Source organism: Pelmatolapia mariae, linkage group LG8 (genome assembly GCF_036321145.2).
Source record: "Pelmatolapia mariae isolate MD_Pm_ZW linkage group LG8, Pm_UMD_F_2, whole genome shotgun sequence".
In the NCBI taxonomy this organism is placed as follows: domain Eukaryota; kingdom Metazoa; phylum Chordata; class Actinopteri; order Cichliformes; family Cichlidae; genus Pelmatolapia; species Pelmatolapia mariae.
The window spans coordinates 26,340,037-26,356,741 of record NC_086234.1 but is presented as its reverse complement, the minus strand read 5'-3'; the positions used below and the strand labels follow the sequence as shown (position 1 = coordinate 26,356,741).

The window sequence follows — 16,705 nt, the reverse complement described above, 5'->3', positions numbered from 1 at the left end:
CAGAGAGAAAGAGGTGACCAAAAAAGAGTGACAAAGCAGCCACAACCAAATCATGACACTTAAACAGACAGAGCAGTTATGCATAAAGGTGACAAACCTGATGTCTTCAATGACGGCTCTCTGGATTGTGTCCTCGGACTCACAGCTGTCACCCTCCTTTTCATCTCCGTCAGACATTTTGAGCTGTTCCTCGCCCTGGCCTCCTTCAGCGTCGCTGCTGACGTCTGATATCTCTCCGTTAGGCACCGAGGCCAACTCGTACAGCTGCTCTTCATCCTCTTCCTCCTCCTCAGCCTCTATGTCTTGCTCATCGTTGACTTAAAGAACACATTTGGTAAAAGATGTCAAAAATGGAAAACAGTATTAAAGTTCAAAATCCTGCAGTGGAGAGCCACTTTCAGTCACCTTGGTGTAGGCTGTTGTACAGCTGGGAGGATTCAAAGCTGTTGTCCATGATGTTATCCTCAAGAAAGTCATCTTCACTCATGTTGAGAGCTGACAGACTGCTGCACTCAGAATCTGTCAAATTAGACTGAAGACATAAGAAAGGTAAGAAGAATACATTAATAATAGAAATATGCTGCTGAGCAACAGTTCACTGGTATAGAATTACAACTAGTAGACGACATTGTTGAGTATTTCTTCACATTTCTGTATTTTCACTGCTTTGTACTTTCCACACATTTCAAATGATTAATGACGATACATAATGTCCAAAATTTACTGTGCTGTCACTGACCAATCAATCTGATCAATATGAGTTAATGGCACTTCATTGGTTAGCTCTGTTTCCTCACAGCAAAAGGGATCTGTGAGGAGCTCCACATTTTTATACTTTGGATTCTCGCAGAGTTTCTCTGCACAATTCAAAGTTCAAAATAATCCTTAGTTATTTAATAGTGGGCCTTTGTGTAGCCGTCCAATTAATCCAACGTCTGAAACAAGCTGATTTCCCTTTAATTGTACATTTTCTAATTACCCTCTGCAGAATTTTAATAAAACCACCAGGAGGCCGCTCACGTGCAAACAGCCAGAGTTGCGTGCCTAAAATGACTTGCATCAGGAATATCACTGAAATCTACGAACGAGTATTTGGGCTGTGTTAAGAAAAAAAATTATTATCCACCTTTTTGGGAATAAGGTCGAAATTGTATTTTGAAAAAAAAAAAAAAAGTAGAAATGTGGAGATTACAGTTGTTGTCTCGATACAAACTGCCACAGCTGCCCTGGGAGTTAGTGAAATCATACTTCAGAATCGGTTTCAGTAACAAGGAAGGAAATGATTTCTCTTCAGAACGTAAACATATTGTGTGATGAGAATAAGGATGTAGAAAAGATCAGACAGAAAAACACAAGAATGTGGAAGAGTGGATTTGTACAAAATGAACAGCCTGGTAATGGACAGATGCAAAGTTATGGATATGCAACCAAGACAACGTATGTTGTATCACAAGTTGGCTGATCAGTTTGTTTAACAATGCATTTTGTAGAGGGTTATATGTAGACGCAGTAATCTCCACATTTCCAACCTTTTCTCTAAATACATTTTAGTGTTTAATCTTGAAATTTCAAATTAATTTTGAAAATGATTAACAATATATTTTTTTCTTGATGTGACTCTGTCCTAGAAATCATACAAGAGTCAAGAGTGGAGAAAAATGTCTAGAAATCTAGGTTTTTGGCTCACAGGACCTATTTTATATACATTCTATTCAAATGTTAGCTATCCAGCAGTTTACATCTGCCCTTTAAGAAGTCTCTGATGCAGACGAAAATATAGATATCTCCTATATCTAGTGATAATAAGTCTCAATTCTGAACCTCAAGAGTTCCTTTTACGCAATAAAAACAATGCTGCTTTGTCGTGGCAGTAGGGCTTTGGCATTATACCCTTAAAAAAAAGCAGACTTTCCACTATAACCAGTTCTTACATGTTGCTTTTTTCCCCTTTTTTGTGTTTTTCTCTTACTATTACTGCTTATTTTACAACTCAGCTATCATATACCGCATGACATTTTTTATGTTTATTTGAGCAGCAGTGAGATTCCAGTATACTCTAAATACACAGTCCATAACTCTGTGGATTGATGTTGTGCTGATATATGTCACCGACAATAAGGACTCTTCAATTCCAGTGTACTATATAAGCTACATTTATATATTTCCTCAGTTGTGCTCTGACCTTGGCTTGGTCCACAGGTGCTGAGTATGTGTTACAGCTTTGACTCTGAGGTGGGTTCAGCTTTTTCTCGTAGTCTTTGATCCAGTCTGGAATGCCTAGAAGGATGCCCAAACGATGCAGACAGTTCATGTACCTCGGCTCCGACTGAGCCACGGTCATCAGGACCCGTTTAGATTTGGCCTGGCCCAGGACAAGGGAGAAGGGCTCCAAAAACACCTGGAAGAACATAAATGCCAGCTTTTTTAAATGCACATGACCGTGATGTTTGATTACACATATTTGTTATGTACATTGTATTGTACAAATTGTTGCAAAGCAAAAAGAGAATAGATGTCGCAGACAATTTGAGAGAGCTTTAGCTCTGAGATGTCCAACAAGCCAGAAAGCTGCTGTATCTAAGTCTGTGGTTGGCATGACAACTGAATAACAGCCTCCTCTTCAGCGATTTAGCTGAACAAACTAAATTCAGAGGCTAAAGCTGCCCACTCATGTGTTCCAGGACACACTGAAATGTTGTCGCATGTTCCCTTTTTGTTGGTTGAAAGCTGTTTACTGGAATCATCAACACATAGTGCCAGCATCGATGTCCAATAACACTAAATATGATCATTTACGTTTACGTTTTGCGAAAGAGCACGAACTAATCAAAACATCAACTAGATTTCAGTTGGATATAAATATATACAGGTCCTTCTCAAAAAATTAGCATATTGTGATAAAGTTCATTATTTCCTGTAATGTACTGATAAACATTAGACTTTCATATATTTTAGATTCATTACACACAACTGAAGTAGTTCAAGCCTTTCATTGTTTTAATATTGATGATTTTGGCATACATAACTCATGAAAACCCAAAATTCCTGTCTCAAAAAATTAGCATATCATGAAAAGGTTCTCTAAACGAGCTATTAACCTAATCATCTGAATCAATGAATTAACTCTAAACACCTGCAAAAGATTCCTGAGGCTTTAAAATCTCCCAGCCTGGTTCATTACTCAAAACCGCAATCATGGGTAAGACTGCCGACCTGACTGCTGTCCAGAAGGCCATCATTGACACCCTCAAGCAAGAGGGTAAGACACAGAAAGAAATTTCTGAATGAATAGGCTGTTCCCAGAGTGCTGTATCAAGGCACCTCAGTGGGAAGTCTGTGGGAAGGAAAAAGTGTGGCAGAAAATGCTGCACAACGAGAAGAGGTGACCGGACCCTGAGGAAGATTGTGGAGAAGGACCGATTCCAGACCTTGGGGGACCTGCGGAAGAAGTGGACTGAGTCTGGAGTAGAAACATCCAGAGCCACCGTGTACAGGCGTGTGCAGGAAATGGGCTACAGGTGCCGCATTCCCCAGGTCAAGCCACTTTTGAACCAGAAACAGCGGCAGAAGCGCCTGACCTGGGCTACAGAGAAGCACTGGACTGTTGCTCAGTGGTCCAAAGTACTTTTTTCGGATGAAAGCAACTTTTGCATGTCATTCGGAAATCAAGGTGCCAGAGTCTGGAAGAAGACTGGGGAGAGGGAAATGCCAAAATTCCTGAAGTCCAGTGTCAAGTACCCACAGTCAGTGATGGTCTGGGGTGCCATGTCAGCTGCCGGTGTTGGTCCACTGTGTTTTATCAAGGGCAGGGTCAATGCAGCTAGCTATCAGGAGATTTTGGAGCACTTCATGCTTCCATCTGCTGAAAAGCTTTATGGAGATGAAGATTTCATTTTTCAGCACGACCTGGCTCACAGTGCCAAAACCACTGGTAAATGGTTTACTGACCATGGTATTACTGTGCTCAATTGGCCTGCCAACTCTCCTGACCTGAACCCCATAGAGAATCTGTGGGATATTGTGAAGAGAAAGTTGAGAGACGCAAGACCCAACACTCTGGATGAGCTTAAGGCCGCTATCGAAGCATCCTGGGCCTCCATAACACCTCAGCAGTGCCACAGGCACTGATTGCCTCCATGCCACGCTGCATTGAAGCAGTCATTTCTGCAAAAGGATTCCCGACCAAGTATTGAGTGCATAACTGAACATAATTATTTGAAGGTTGACTTTTTTTTGTATTAAAAAAACTTTTCTTTTATTGGTCGGATGAAATATGCTAATTTTTTGAGATAGGAATTTTGGGTTTTCATGAGTTATGTATGCCAAAATCATCAATATTAAAACAATGAAAGGCTTGAACTACTTCAGTTGTGTGTAATGAATCTAAAATATATGAAAGTCTAATGTTTATCAGTACATTACAGGAAATAATGAACTTTATCACAATATGCTAATTTTTTGAGAAGGACCTGTAACATATCAGGTCTTGAATTTCTAGCCTTCTGCAGAAGACATGAGATGCATTTTTCAGCATCCACTCCTGACCTGCAGCAGAAGAGCCTGACAGGTTCTGGTGGGGATTCGTGTGAGACACTCCAGGAGGAACTTGGCAACTTTGTCGTAACATGACACATCCTCCTCAGCCAGGGACAAATCTAAACGACACAAATTCTGTTAGTCCAGTTGTGCATAATTCTTTTCTATGGAGCAAAATGATTTTCCATCATCTATCCTGTTAAATACCTACCTTCTTTAGCCACAGCTGCTGCCAGAGAGCTTTGCATGTGGTTGCTCAGGAGGGCTATGGGAGCGTTAACTATTCCGTCAGCTACCACCATGGACACAAGGTGGCCAGCTGTGCCCACGGGATCGAGGGCCGTAGTGGCACTAGAGAAGTGCTTGTCTCCTGTGTCTGTGGTGATCCTAAACAGCACACCAGGGGTGACCTCTAATGCTGCTAGACCTGTATTACCTGTGCAGTAAGTAAAACATGAAATCACCCATTAGTTGTTGATGGCTTTGTATTGCTGCTAATTGCTCAAGAGGACGCATCAAAATGAATGTGAATGAATGTGAGTCAACTGCTTTCATAATGTTCTGTGTTTTTATTCTAATATCCATACTCATTTTCCCAAATTCTTATCTCTGGCATTTATTCTCCATATAATAACAGTACAAATGTCTAATAAAAATTAACAACTAACTAAAGTACAATTAAACATCTTCAAACAGTAAAAGCTGAAGTGGAAAAACCAAACCAAAAGGTGAAAGGATAAATGTTTCTCTGTGCAATGTGAGACACAGTGGTGGTCATCCTCCCCTTTAATGTTAAAACTTAGAAAATGCAAACTAAGGCCTTCAATAAATAAGGTTATATTTATCTTAGTAAGAGCTTGCAGGAGCTCAAAGTGCAGGACCCAACTGCAACACAGCGTGGAAAAGTGGGACCAGCTGTGTGTGGCACTGCTGCAGTTTTCAGCTACACTTGTTGTTGCAGTCACAGCAGTGCTCACTCTGTGTCTTCCACATTCATTTTACAGTATATAACTTAAACTAATCATCTGTTTATTTTACAGTGTGTAGTCATGTTTATGTTGAAATGAGTGCATGAGTGTTGAACACTTGAAATGAGTGTTAGTTACGTCTCACCTTGTATCGACTGCCCTCTTGTGGACTTAATGTGATAATCAAACATGATTTCTACACACGTTTGGCACTTTTTGACAGCAGAAACAAACATTTTTTATTTATATCTTTATATCGAAACAAGGCTTTGTTTGTGCATAATTAGCTGAACTGAATGGCAGAAGGTAAAAATAATGCACTCTATATTACCAAGGATTCATTCTGGATTCAGTCTACACATATACCGTATCACTGAACGATGTACCGTTTTATCACTTCATTTTACACCGTTCACTGGTTTATGGGAAATGGGACACCTTGTATATGGCTAAGTTACAGTTAAGCACTCAAAGTGCTTTCTACAACATGCCTAAGTTAGCTGACTCAGGAATACTGTATGCTGTAGCTCAGCAAGTATGACCTGCTATATCTCCTGAGCTACAGCCACACCATACATCACATTTAGTTGAGTTTAAAAAGTCTAAATATGATCATGTTCAAAGCAATATACCTCGTGCCTACCTGCATTTTTTTCAATGAATTCCTTGAGGGAGCCGTGAAGGGGTTTAAAGATCAGCTCCCACTGGCTCCACTCACTTAAATCCTCCAGCAGAGGGCAGGAGAGCAAGCTGGCCAGGGCCTGGTCCTTGGACATTTCACCAAGCCGACCCACTGACTCAAATCCACCTTCAGCACTGTTCATGGATGTGAAAAACAGAAGGATAAAGGCAACTGACATGAAAACTGGACCTGTGAAATGATGGGGAGTTTATCTTTAAGTCATTCATCCTCCCATAAGGTTTTTCTCATTTTAAAGGGGACCTAGCATGCTCACTTCCAGCTCTACATATTTATTCTTGGACTCTACATGTCCAGGCAGAGTGGCTTTGTTTGATTCAGAGTTCATAGCAATCCTTATTTATCTTAATACTAAGCCTTGGTACAGCGTGTCTGAATCAAGCTATTTCACCTTGTCTCCATTTAAGGCTGCTGTCCCTTTTAGCTAACTTCTTCTAATTAGCTTCTCCTCACAAACAGAAGGTTTGAAGAGCAGGTGGGTGGAGCGTCTCACTGACACACAGTGCCAGAGGTAAAAAAAACAAACAAAGCCTGAGTTTTTGCCTCCACCACTCTCACATATATACAATAAACATAAGGAAAAGCATAACATTACAAATCCTTCCCATATACTGAAGTGCATTTCTGTCTGTCTGGTGATAGGCTTCTAACCTTGATTTGCCTTGTTTAGCAAACAGGGCTGATTCATAGCAGACTGGGCTCAGTCCTCCTCCACCCAGTGCTTTTTGGCGTTGGACCAGGTCAGCCAGTCTGTGCAGAGGACCATGCCCCAAGTCACGACTGTCCCGGACCCCATAGTGAGACCTCAGTGCTGACTCAATGTAGGAGAGCTGAGGAAACACAGTTGCAGTGTAGTTTTAGAACATCTAGTGTGAAAAAAGGGGTGCTGTTTCTGTGTCTGTTTTTATGACTCACTTCATCTGGATCAGTGGAGGCTACGTCGCCGCACTGTTTGATGAACTCAAACACATCTTGTTTGGAGGGTCTGAAGCCACTGCCGGCTCGCTCCATGCTGCTGCCCAGAATCAAGGTGGACCCCACTGTGTCCTGCAGCAGCTGCACACAACCAGATGAGAGACACCGAATTTGGATGATTTGGTGCAACTTGTTATCTCCTTATTATGACTACAAATTCTTTTGCTTTGTTAATTTGGTCCCATAACTGCGATTTGCAGAGTTAAAGTAAATCAGAAATGAGAGAACTACCTGAATGTTGTTCACCAAAAACTCCAGGAAGCTGCCTTTCTCTAAAGACAGGAAGTCTTTCACGTGGAAGTGTTCAGACAGTTTTTTCTCCAAGGAAGCAATGTGTGCCAAAGTGATTGAGTTCTGAGCAGCCAGTTTGTCCCTGAGATACTGCTTCAGTTTGGCTGAGAAATACAGAGCAAAAATGTGCATTTGCCATTTAAAAATATAACAGATTCATGTTTATTAGGTATTATCAGGATAAGCTAATATATGTGTAACATCTTGCGTTAGAAACCTTCACTTGGGAGAGATTTGGTGGATTTGTCCTCTGGTTTAGTTTTTTCCGTGGGTTTGGAGGTCTTGTCTTTGGGCACTAGGTCGTGTGGAACAGCCAGGGATCCCCCACAGATGGCCAGCTGAAACAAAGCTGTTTCCAGCCGATTACCTGACACCTGCAGCAGGAAGTTCTGGACGTTCTGAATCAGAAAACAAATAAAGCTTTGTATCAGAGACATGGGACTCATTTATATGATCACTGAACGCAGAAATAAAACAGGCACACCTAGCTTCTCTGTTGCTTCTCTGTCGCGCTCAGAGCAAACACAGACTTCAATCTCATGTGTGCCATTACCGTGTGTGGAGGCTGTTTATTATATCTAAGAACTGACTCTGAAAAAAAACAAACAAACTAGAAAATCTTTTCCAAAAGTCTAGTTTTTCTGATAAATGCAGACGGTGTGAAATCTGAAACCTGCTTTGCTATTACCTGCCAATTTGGACTAACACATTTCCAGCACAGTCTTGTCTTTGTTTTTGTTTTTCACTTGCCTGTTCTGGGGCAGAATGTGAGGTCTCTCTTGGTTTACAGCAAATATAATAGAAGCACAGGCATAGTTTGGGCACTGATGCTCAATGTAAGAATTGGCGTGTGTTTCTTTTGAGTAACAATCCCACAACCTCCGGTGTTTTTTCCATTCGTCTTTTCATATACAAGAGGTGAAAACCACCTTTTCCATGGAGTATGTGTCACTGATAATTCCTGTAAAATGATCCACAGTAGGTTGGTTTCTCTGATGAAAAACAGCAAAAGCTGTTTTACATGCAACCAAGATTCTTTAGGAGGCGGGTATCACCATTCAGAATGAGCCACATTTGTATAGGCTTTACATTTGTAAAGCCACAGCACATAATTTACTACATATAGACAGCACTGCAGGCCAGTAGGCCAGTCTTTTACAGGCCTCATGTATTATCTTACTGGTCTGCAGAAAAAACAAAAAACAAAACATCTACTAGTATTTTAAGTACTTTAGATGCCATCTTAATTTATAATCAAATAGCATTACTAATTACCATACTTCTATCTTATATGAATAATCCAAATCTGTAAATTAAATAAAAACTAAATCTTTAAAATAACAAAATAATAGATCACTAATAGAAAGAGAGGGGAATAGGTGCTCTCAGCAGGCAGCAAAGTGCACCTTCATATGTCATGTTATGTTTTTGAGTTTATGGACTTTATGGAGTTTTGTTGGTGTAACTTTTTTTTTGGCATTTATTCAACGGTAGAGCAGTTAAGGGAGACAGAGAAATGGGGAAAAGACACACAGCAAAGGGCCCCGGGTCAGAAGCAGGGCACACCCCGGACAGGTCGCCAGCCTGTTGCAGGTCTTCGTCATGTATTTAACCTCTAGTTCCTGGTTGTATTTGGGTTTAGTTCTTCTCTCAGTGAATGTTTTTTCTTCCTCGCGTGTCACACGCGTGTTAGGTTCATTTGTGCATCTGTGTTTCCCTGTTCAGTTATCACTGCTCACTTCCTGTTTGATTTTGATAGATATTTGCTCCCTGTGCCTTGCTTTTAGTTTTATCTTCCAGTCTCTTGTATATATGGACAGAGCTGGGATGTATCGTATAGACATACTAGAGACAGCTTTCATTTCTATTTGTTCTTAATACAAAACGGTGTTGGCTGGTTACTTTTCTTCATGTTTGAGCTTGTTGAACAGGAGTTTTTGTCATCACATAATATTATACTGACTACATGAAGAAAACAAAACAAAACTACTTGCTAGTAAGCATTCACCTCAGCCAGTTGGATTCACAGGTAACATATAAAAATAAACATATAAACCACTTCTTACTAGTTATGTGCCGTCAGTCACATAACTCAAGTTACAGCCCTGCTAATACTCATTCACACCTACATATTCACACAATGTTTTATTCTGGCTATTAAAGTTGTAACCAACTAACACACACTCTCACTCAAACTTTGATGGCTGCTTTAGTGGCATTTTGTGACCTTCTTACTGGCAAATGACCCACTCCACCCAAAGTAGGCCCAAATTTCCACGCTGAAATGACAGAAGTCCAGATTCAGTAACACAAGACATTTGTCAGTGTGTGAAACCCACCTTGGCCATCCTGGGGCTGAACACCTCCCCTGCATTTGTAAAGACCGCCAGCACGACCTCAGCCGCTGTCATTGAGGCATACTTCTTCCTGAGATCCAAGCTGCCCGCAGAGGATAAGGAAGCTGCTCCTTGCAGCGGCTCAAAGATGCTCTTTTTGAGCTTCCTCAGCCGCTCGTATATCTCCTCCTCCAGTTCTTTCTGAATCACTTCCCTGGCACGCTCCAAGATGGTGTGCTCGTTACGGCCTACCTTCGAGAGTGTCTAGAGTAGACAAAAGTGTTTATGTTTAATATGAGAATAATGGCAAAGTATAGCAGGTTAATCTTTACCCAAAATACAAGTGAAGTCGTTTTTTCTGTTTTAAGTTCACCCAATGAGATTTCCACACATCTCTACTTACTTAACAATACTTAACAACGCATGGACAGTTGGGTTCACAGAGAAGAAATCACAGCATTATTCATTAAATTTAGCAGTTACTTGAAACTACCTTCAGCAAAAGAAACAATCAGTGTGGTACCAAGCCAACATAGGCTCTAGCTGAGACCACAGCCAGAAGCAGAATAAAACAATAATTCATGCTGGCACTTTAACTCGATCCCAAGCCTCCCTGTATGTTTGCCTAGAAGGTTCATCTGGGAGGATACCCAGGCTGTGTGGGGTATGGCTGTGGATGCACATGTAGCTCGTGTAACCATAATATGTCCCAGCAAATATGTCCCAAACCTCTGCTGATCATAACTCATCAGTAAACCGTCCTGGAATGTAGCAGAACATTGTGCTTCTTACCGATATGGGCAGGCCAAGACCAGTTATCCTGATGCCCAGCTCGTATGGAGAGTCACAGTTATGGTGGTCAGCCAGATGCTTCATAAACTCAGCCAGGTCCACTTTTACCTTGCTCTGCTTCCTCCTAAAAACACGAAGTTGCTAAACAAAAGAATGGAAACAACATATATTTATGACATATACTGTAACTGTAAAACATATTTTAACAACAAAATAAGCTCTTATAAACATTAAAGATCAAATGCAAAACAAAACTGAATCCCTGTGAATGCACCTTTAAGATGTCTACAGTCTCGATCTGGTGGATATCGTCATCTTTCGTGTTGCTGTCAATCTTGAATATGCGGTGAATGAAGGGGAGCTTGCAAAGGGGGCCGAGGTTTAGCTCTTCGTACCGCTTCTTGTCCTTGAGGCCAGCTAATGACTGGCCCAGCTCATACAGGGTACAGATGGATGTCACTGCTGAGGTGGTCTGGGAGAAAGAGGAAAAAATGAAATTCAGTTTGGCAACCTGACAGTGAGAAAACAGGTGAAAACGAAATATAAGTGTGCCAACCTCTATGAACATGTTGATCTCTCTAATGAGGTACTGAAGATCTTTTAGAGCTTTAAGAGGCAAGTGCTCTACCCATCTTGGGTCCAAAGAAGGCACCAGCCTGCATACCCGGGATATCACCTGGAAACAGGTGTGAAAGGCAGTGAGAGGACAACGACAAAATCAAACGCAGCGAGTTAGTCCAAATGTAACAGAGTGAAACACGACTCATTCTGGGAAGCACAAGCCTAGTGCACCCATAGTGTTGGTGTCAAGCCCAGATAAATGGGAAGGGCCAAATCAAATATCCTCTTGGAAACTTGACAGCAGATGAGAAACAAAGATGCTGCTGAAAAACAGCTGGTGATAAACTAAAGGAAAAACAAGATGGAAGAAAACTGCAAGCGAGAAAACTGGCAGCCAATAAATGTGTTTGTAAATCAGGAAGACCAAAGATATTGATGGTAACCTGGGTTAGAAACCGTGAGGCAAGCAGTGTAGTCTGTGAGAATAATTTAATGTTGCATGTCAGACTAAATTATCAAATAGCATATTATGCACAGCTATACAGTAGAAAACATAAGTATAGTTCGTCCTCACCTTCTTTGTGGTGACCAGCTCTCCCTCCCCAGCGATTTCTCGTATGACACTCTCCATCAGACTGTTGATCGTATCCTGATCCATGTCCCTGTTTCTCCACCTCCCATTGAAGTCCTCCTGGTCTGCTTCCATGGCCTCCACAGCTCGCATATTTTCTCCAAGGAGCTCCCTGAGCTGTGCATGATAACCTTTATTAAAGACAGGGCCACTGCCTTCTCTCGGGTTGGCATCCCTCACTTTGGTCTTCTGCTCTTTGGGCAAACTCAAATCTGCCCCCAGCACTGGAAAGTCGGAGGCAGACAGGAAGCTAAGCCCACTGGCCTGTTCCTGTTCTTTTTCAGGTTTAGGACTCTGTGTTGCTGTGGGAGGATAATACATACTATTTAATTAATATGGACTATTGAGAATCTTTTATGCTTGAAATGGAATGTTTTGATGTTTGGCTACCTGCAGCGGTCTGCCATACCCCAGTCTTGGGATCAGTTGTTGGCTGAGACTGAGTGGGGAGCTTCTTGGCTTCCCAGTTGTCGTACAACGACATGTACTGGGCAAGAGGAAACTTTTCACCAAACTTCTGAGAATAGCAGGTTTGAAGCTGTTCCATTGATGGAGCAGTTAGCTGGTACGTCCCCATCACCTGGAACACATCAATAAATTTTTACACACCAACTGGTTTCCAAATAGCTGCTATAACACAGTGTACTGCAGAAGCCAAAGGTCAGTTTTAAGAGTACATTGGTAGCAGATGAGTTCATTAAGATACAAGCTTGTAATGCATAAATGAAGAACTCTATTAAGAACTTCCCCAAATTTCTCTGTGTCTGGCAGTTTTGCATATTTCAGCTGTTTTGATGTAAGACAATCTCTCAATGCATTGAGGTGAGCAAAGCACCGCTTTATGTTTTCACATTCTTAGGTGAGAAAACTACTTACAGATGGCTTCAACCAAATTAAGTAGTGAGAGGGAAAACGAGCTGTCTCTAACTGTATCCTTCTATTTAGTTTACAAGCACGGGTGTGTTCCCACTATCAAATATAACTACATTAATGGGTTTATGGAACTGGATAATGTACTTCAAGCAGTAAAAATGCTGATTGCTGAACTCCTCTATGTCAACGGTTTTGATGTTGCAAAATTGGAAAGGAAGGAACGATCAGCTAACAAAATGAGGAAAACTACTGATGGTGATGCCAGTGTTATATGTATATTGATTAGTGTTTGTGTATGATCGACTGTTTTCTTCACTATATAAGTAATACTGAGTAATATTACATGTAGTCAGAGGTATGAGGAATGGAAAATGTTGTCAAAATCCAATTGAAATAAAATGCTGCAAATACAAATGCAAAACTCTGCATGGTCAATCTGAGAGTCAACCTTGTCAAAATTTATGTACTAAAAAAAATGTACCGTATATACAGGTAGTAAATGTGAGACATGTTTACGCTAAGTGGACTTTTTAATTCATTCATCCTCCTGCAATGAAAACTCATTACTCTGTAAATTAAAATAACCCCCACCAGGCACATTACCCCCCCAACCTAAGCATGTCAGGGAACATTTGAGGACTCATTTTATATTTTCATCTTCGCGAGCTAACAGAAATGGGACTGAGAACTATCTATAAGCGATGGTAGATGTTCAGCTGCTGACTGTATTCTAGTTTACTGTTTAGGCTAACCAGTAAACACAGTTGAAAAAAAGCATTCTTTACTATCTTTACATTAAAAATTTCAGTTTTTTATCTTGTGCTTTTGTTTTATTGTTCTTCATTGTGTCATTGTTCTATTATGTGTTTTATCCTATTGTACAGTGTCCTTGGGTGTCTTGAAAGGTGCTTTACATATAAAATGTATTTTATTATTATTATTATTATTATTATTATTATTACTATTAATAATAAATTATGATTCCTTTAATGCCTGTACCTTTTAACTTAAGAGGCTACTATTAGCCTCAACAGTATTGCAGACTTTTACTGGTTTAAGATGTCAAGATAGTCAGCATCAAACTGTAAAGATAAAAGACGCCTAAATATATATATATATATATATATATATTTATTATATATATATAGTATCAGAGTGCACAGCTAACCTCTAAGATCCTCTGGTAGAGCTGCTCTTGGGACAACTCCTCAGCTGGCTGGGGTACAGTAAAAAGGGGAATAACAGGAACATAATGGGAGGAAGATACGGAAGCAGTGGAAATCAAAGGAGATCCAAGAAGGTTCATTCTTGCCTGAGTGAGAGGAACAATCTGAGGACTGGCATCGCGCTGTGGTAGAGTACGAGGGGCAGGGCTACTGCTCCTGATAAGCGAGTCAGGCGTACGTGGTGTTGTAGGTCTGCTGTTCTCTTTAGTCTTCGTGAACATCCCAGCCTGAGGCTGATTGTGAGGCCGGTGACTCTTATGGTACACCACATCCTCCACCACAACCAGATCTTCATTCAAAGAGTCTACCAGGCAAGAAACTGTTTTGAAGCCCATAGAGTCTAAGGAGACGTCACGGCTGTATTTCTGTTTATAGGCTGCAGTCAGCAACTTCAGAAGGATCCCATCCGGATGTCCTTTCATCATTCTCACAATTCTCTTCAAAGTCTTACATCTTTTTTTCACTTCAGGAGCTGTTGCCGATTCCTTACTTTGAGCTGCAACTCCACATTCGGCTCCAGCTGTCGCCTGGCTTCCCCCACGATGGTCCCTGTGAAACACCAGTTCTTCTTCTAGAACCAGATCCCTCTCCATCGAGGATACCAGGCTGGTCATGGAGTCAAAGCCCAGTTTGGATAAGGTCAAGTTCTTGTGATATGTCTGGTTATAGACGATAGCCAGCTTTTTAAGCGGGATCCCATCAGGGTGCTCCCTGACAATGGACACTAGCTCCGTCCGAACTTTTTCCATCTTGAGTGACACTATCAGGAGGAAAAGAGACCAGCATTAATGGACAATATGATTATCTGCTAGAAATATAGCTTGCTGTACAGTAAGTAAATAAGTAAAACTTTATTTATATAGCACCTTTCTAGATAAAAGATCACAAAGTGCTACACACAAGGATAACAAAGTATGAAACAAAACAGACAACACTTAACAAAATACAATTCTAAAAAGATGTGCTTTTAGTTGTTTTTTAAAAGAAGCTACTGAGTCCAGAGATCTTAAGCTCAGTGGGAGAGAGTTCCACAGTCTGGGAGCCACAGTGGCAAAAGCTCTGTCTCCTTAGTTCCCAGCCTTGTATGATGAATGACAAGTAGGCCCTGATTACATGACCTAAGAGACCTGCTAGGGACATAGAGCTGTAGAAGTTCAATGATGTAGGCAGGAGCTTGTCCATGAAGAGCCCTATAAGCCAGGACCAGAATCTTGAAATGGACTCTGAATTCAATTGGGAGCCAGTGCAGCTGTATTAACAAGGGTGTCACATGTGAATACTTAGATGTTCTGGTCAGAAGTCTTGCTGCAGCGTTTTGAACAATCTGTAGACGCTCCAAGGAGTTTTTGTTTAAACATGTAAACAGTGAATTACAGTAGTCCAGTCTTGATGAAATGAAAGCACGAATGACAATAGGGCTTAGTTTAGAAATGTTTCTTAAGTGAGAAAAGCAGGACCGAAGTTGGTGTTACTGTGTATACTGTGTTTGGCAGTGTACTTAATGTGTTAACCAGCTATTAACCAGTTTCGAAATGGTGACGCCACTGCTCTAAGTAATCGCTGATAAATTTATTTTTACAGCCAACTGTAAAAATGTCCAACTCACTGAGAACATGTTCTTCATGTTGTGTGTTTATATGGTGTTTAAAATGACTTACACATCAAGGTTAGAATCTGTCTCTAACACATATGCCCTGAAAACTCCAGTGTAAATGTGGCTATAGTCAAAAATAATTATATAATTAATTATTATATTATTTTGATGTATATTTCAATGGCTTCTTATGTTCTCCAATACCATGTTTTAGATTGTATGATAAATGAATATGTAAAGAAAGGCAGATATTTGTTAACCCAGAGAATGACTCAACTTTACATGTTCACATTCCCAGCAGTCAGCTGTTTTATCATAAGGTTACAAAGCCATTGCCAAATATCTGCCTGGCATAACAAGACAGACAGCCAAAACTAACAGTTGCTGCAGATTGCCTGTGGCTGTTGAAGCTGGTGGCTGCCAGCTGATGCATGCATGAGGACGGTGAGAAGGTAATTCATTGGTGAGGTGTCTTTTTATTAAGAAGGGTTTGCTTTACTTTCTAAGATGCGTAGTGTATTTAATCAACACTGTGAGCTACTGTTTTGTTGCTTTGAGCATTTCATTGCATGTATTACACGTCTGAACTTAACCGTTAAATACAACAATAAATATTCAATAGTGTGTGATTTAAGCCAGCGGTCCCCAACCTTTTTTGCGCCACGGACCGGTTTATGCCCGACAATATTTTCACGGACCGGCCTTTAAGGTGTCGCGGATAAATACAACAAAATAAAACTAGTACCGGTACCGAAAAAAATAAGATTTATTCATAACACACGTGAAAAGACCCAGGAAAACCAAGTTAACGATAAAAACGATAACAAAATAACGCTGAAAACAGATAAAAACCCTGAAAACCATACATTTCACACCTGAGCCTCAAATCTCGCGGCCCGGTACCAAACGACTCACGGACCGGTCCGAGGCCCGGGGGTTGGGGACCGCTGATTTAAGCTACAGTCCACCTGCTGCCAAATGCAGTAGTCCGATCTGTTTATTCCAATCTGAAAAATCTGGAAAATTTAGCTTAGTTTGGAAAAAGAAATGCCATAAATTCCTCTTGTGAAATTACGCTGTTGGTATGAACGGCTGCATTAAGAATAGGTGATTCCGAAAAACATTTTTAATAGACCAAATATTCACACAAATTTTACATGTCTGGTGTCTAAAGGTCTTTATTATTTATGATCACTCATGATCTGAAATGAAATCTATCACT

General features: G+C 40.7%; 1 protein-coding gene across 3 annotated transcripts in view; it reads right to left on the bottom strand.

Annotated features, from left to right (window-relative positions):
• The window catches only part of wu:fj29h11 (uncharacterized), a 50,702-nt gene that overhangs the window by 31,213 nt on the left and 2,784 nt on the right, over positions 1–16,705 (bottom strand). For all 3 annotated transcript variants that reach the window (XM_063481690.1, XM_063481689.1, XM_063481691.1), the window contains 17 exons: positions 13,832–14,649; positions 12,181–12,370; positions 11,734–12,092; positions 11,155–11,274; positions 10,873–11,070; positions 10,599–10,739; positions 9,810–10,070; positions 7,688–7,868; positions 7,411–7,574; positions 7,120–7,260; positions 6,856–7,034; positions 6,148–6,320; positions 4,748–4,972; positions 4,546–4,655; positions 2,183–2,398; positions 406–532; positions 98–317 (listed from right to left, as the gene is read on the bottom strand). In XM_063481690.1, coding sequence (XP_063337760.1) covers positions 98–317; positions 406–532; positions 2,183–2,398; positions 4,546–4,655; positions 4,748–4,972; positions 6,148–6,320; positions 6,856–7,034; positions 7,120–7,260; positions 7,411–7,574; positions 7,688–7,868; positions 9,810–10,070; positions 10,599–10,739; positions 10,873–11,070; positions 11,155–11,274; positions 11,734–12,092; positions 12,181–12,370; positions 13,832–14,638 — 3,812 coding nt within the window. In that variant the 5' untranslated portion in view covers positions 14,639–14,649. The remainder of the gene's footprint in view (positions 1–97; positions 318–405; positions 533–2,182; positions 2,399–4,545; positions 4,656–4,747; positions 4,973–6,147; positions 6,321–6,855; positions 7,035–7,119; positions 7,261–7,410; positions 7,575–7,687; positions 7,869–9,809; positions 10,071–10,598; positions 10,740–10,872; positions 11,071–11,154; positions 11,275–11,733; positions 12,093–12,180; positions 12,371–13,831; positions 14,650–16,705) is intronic.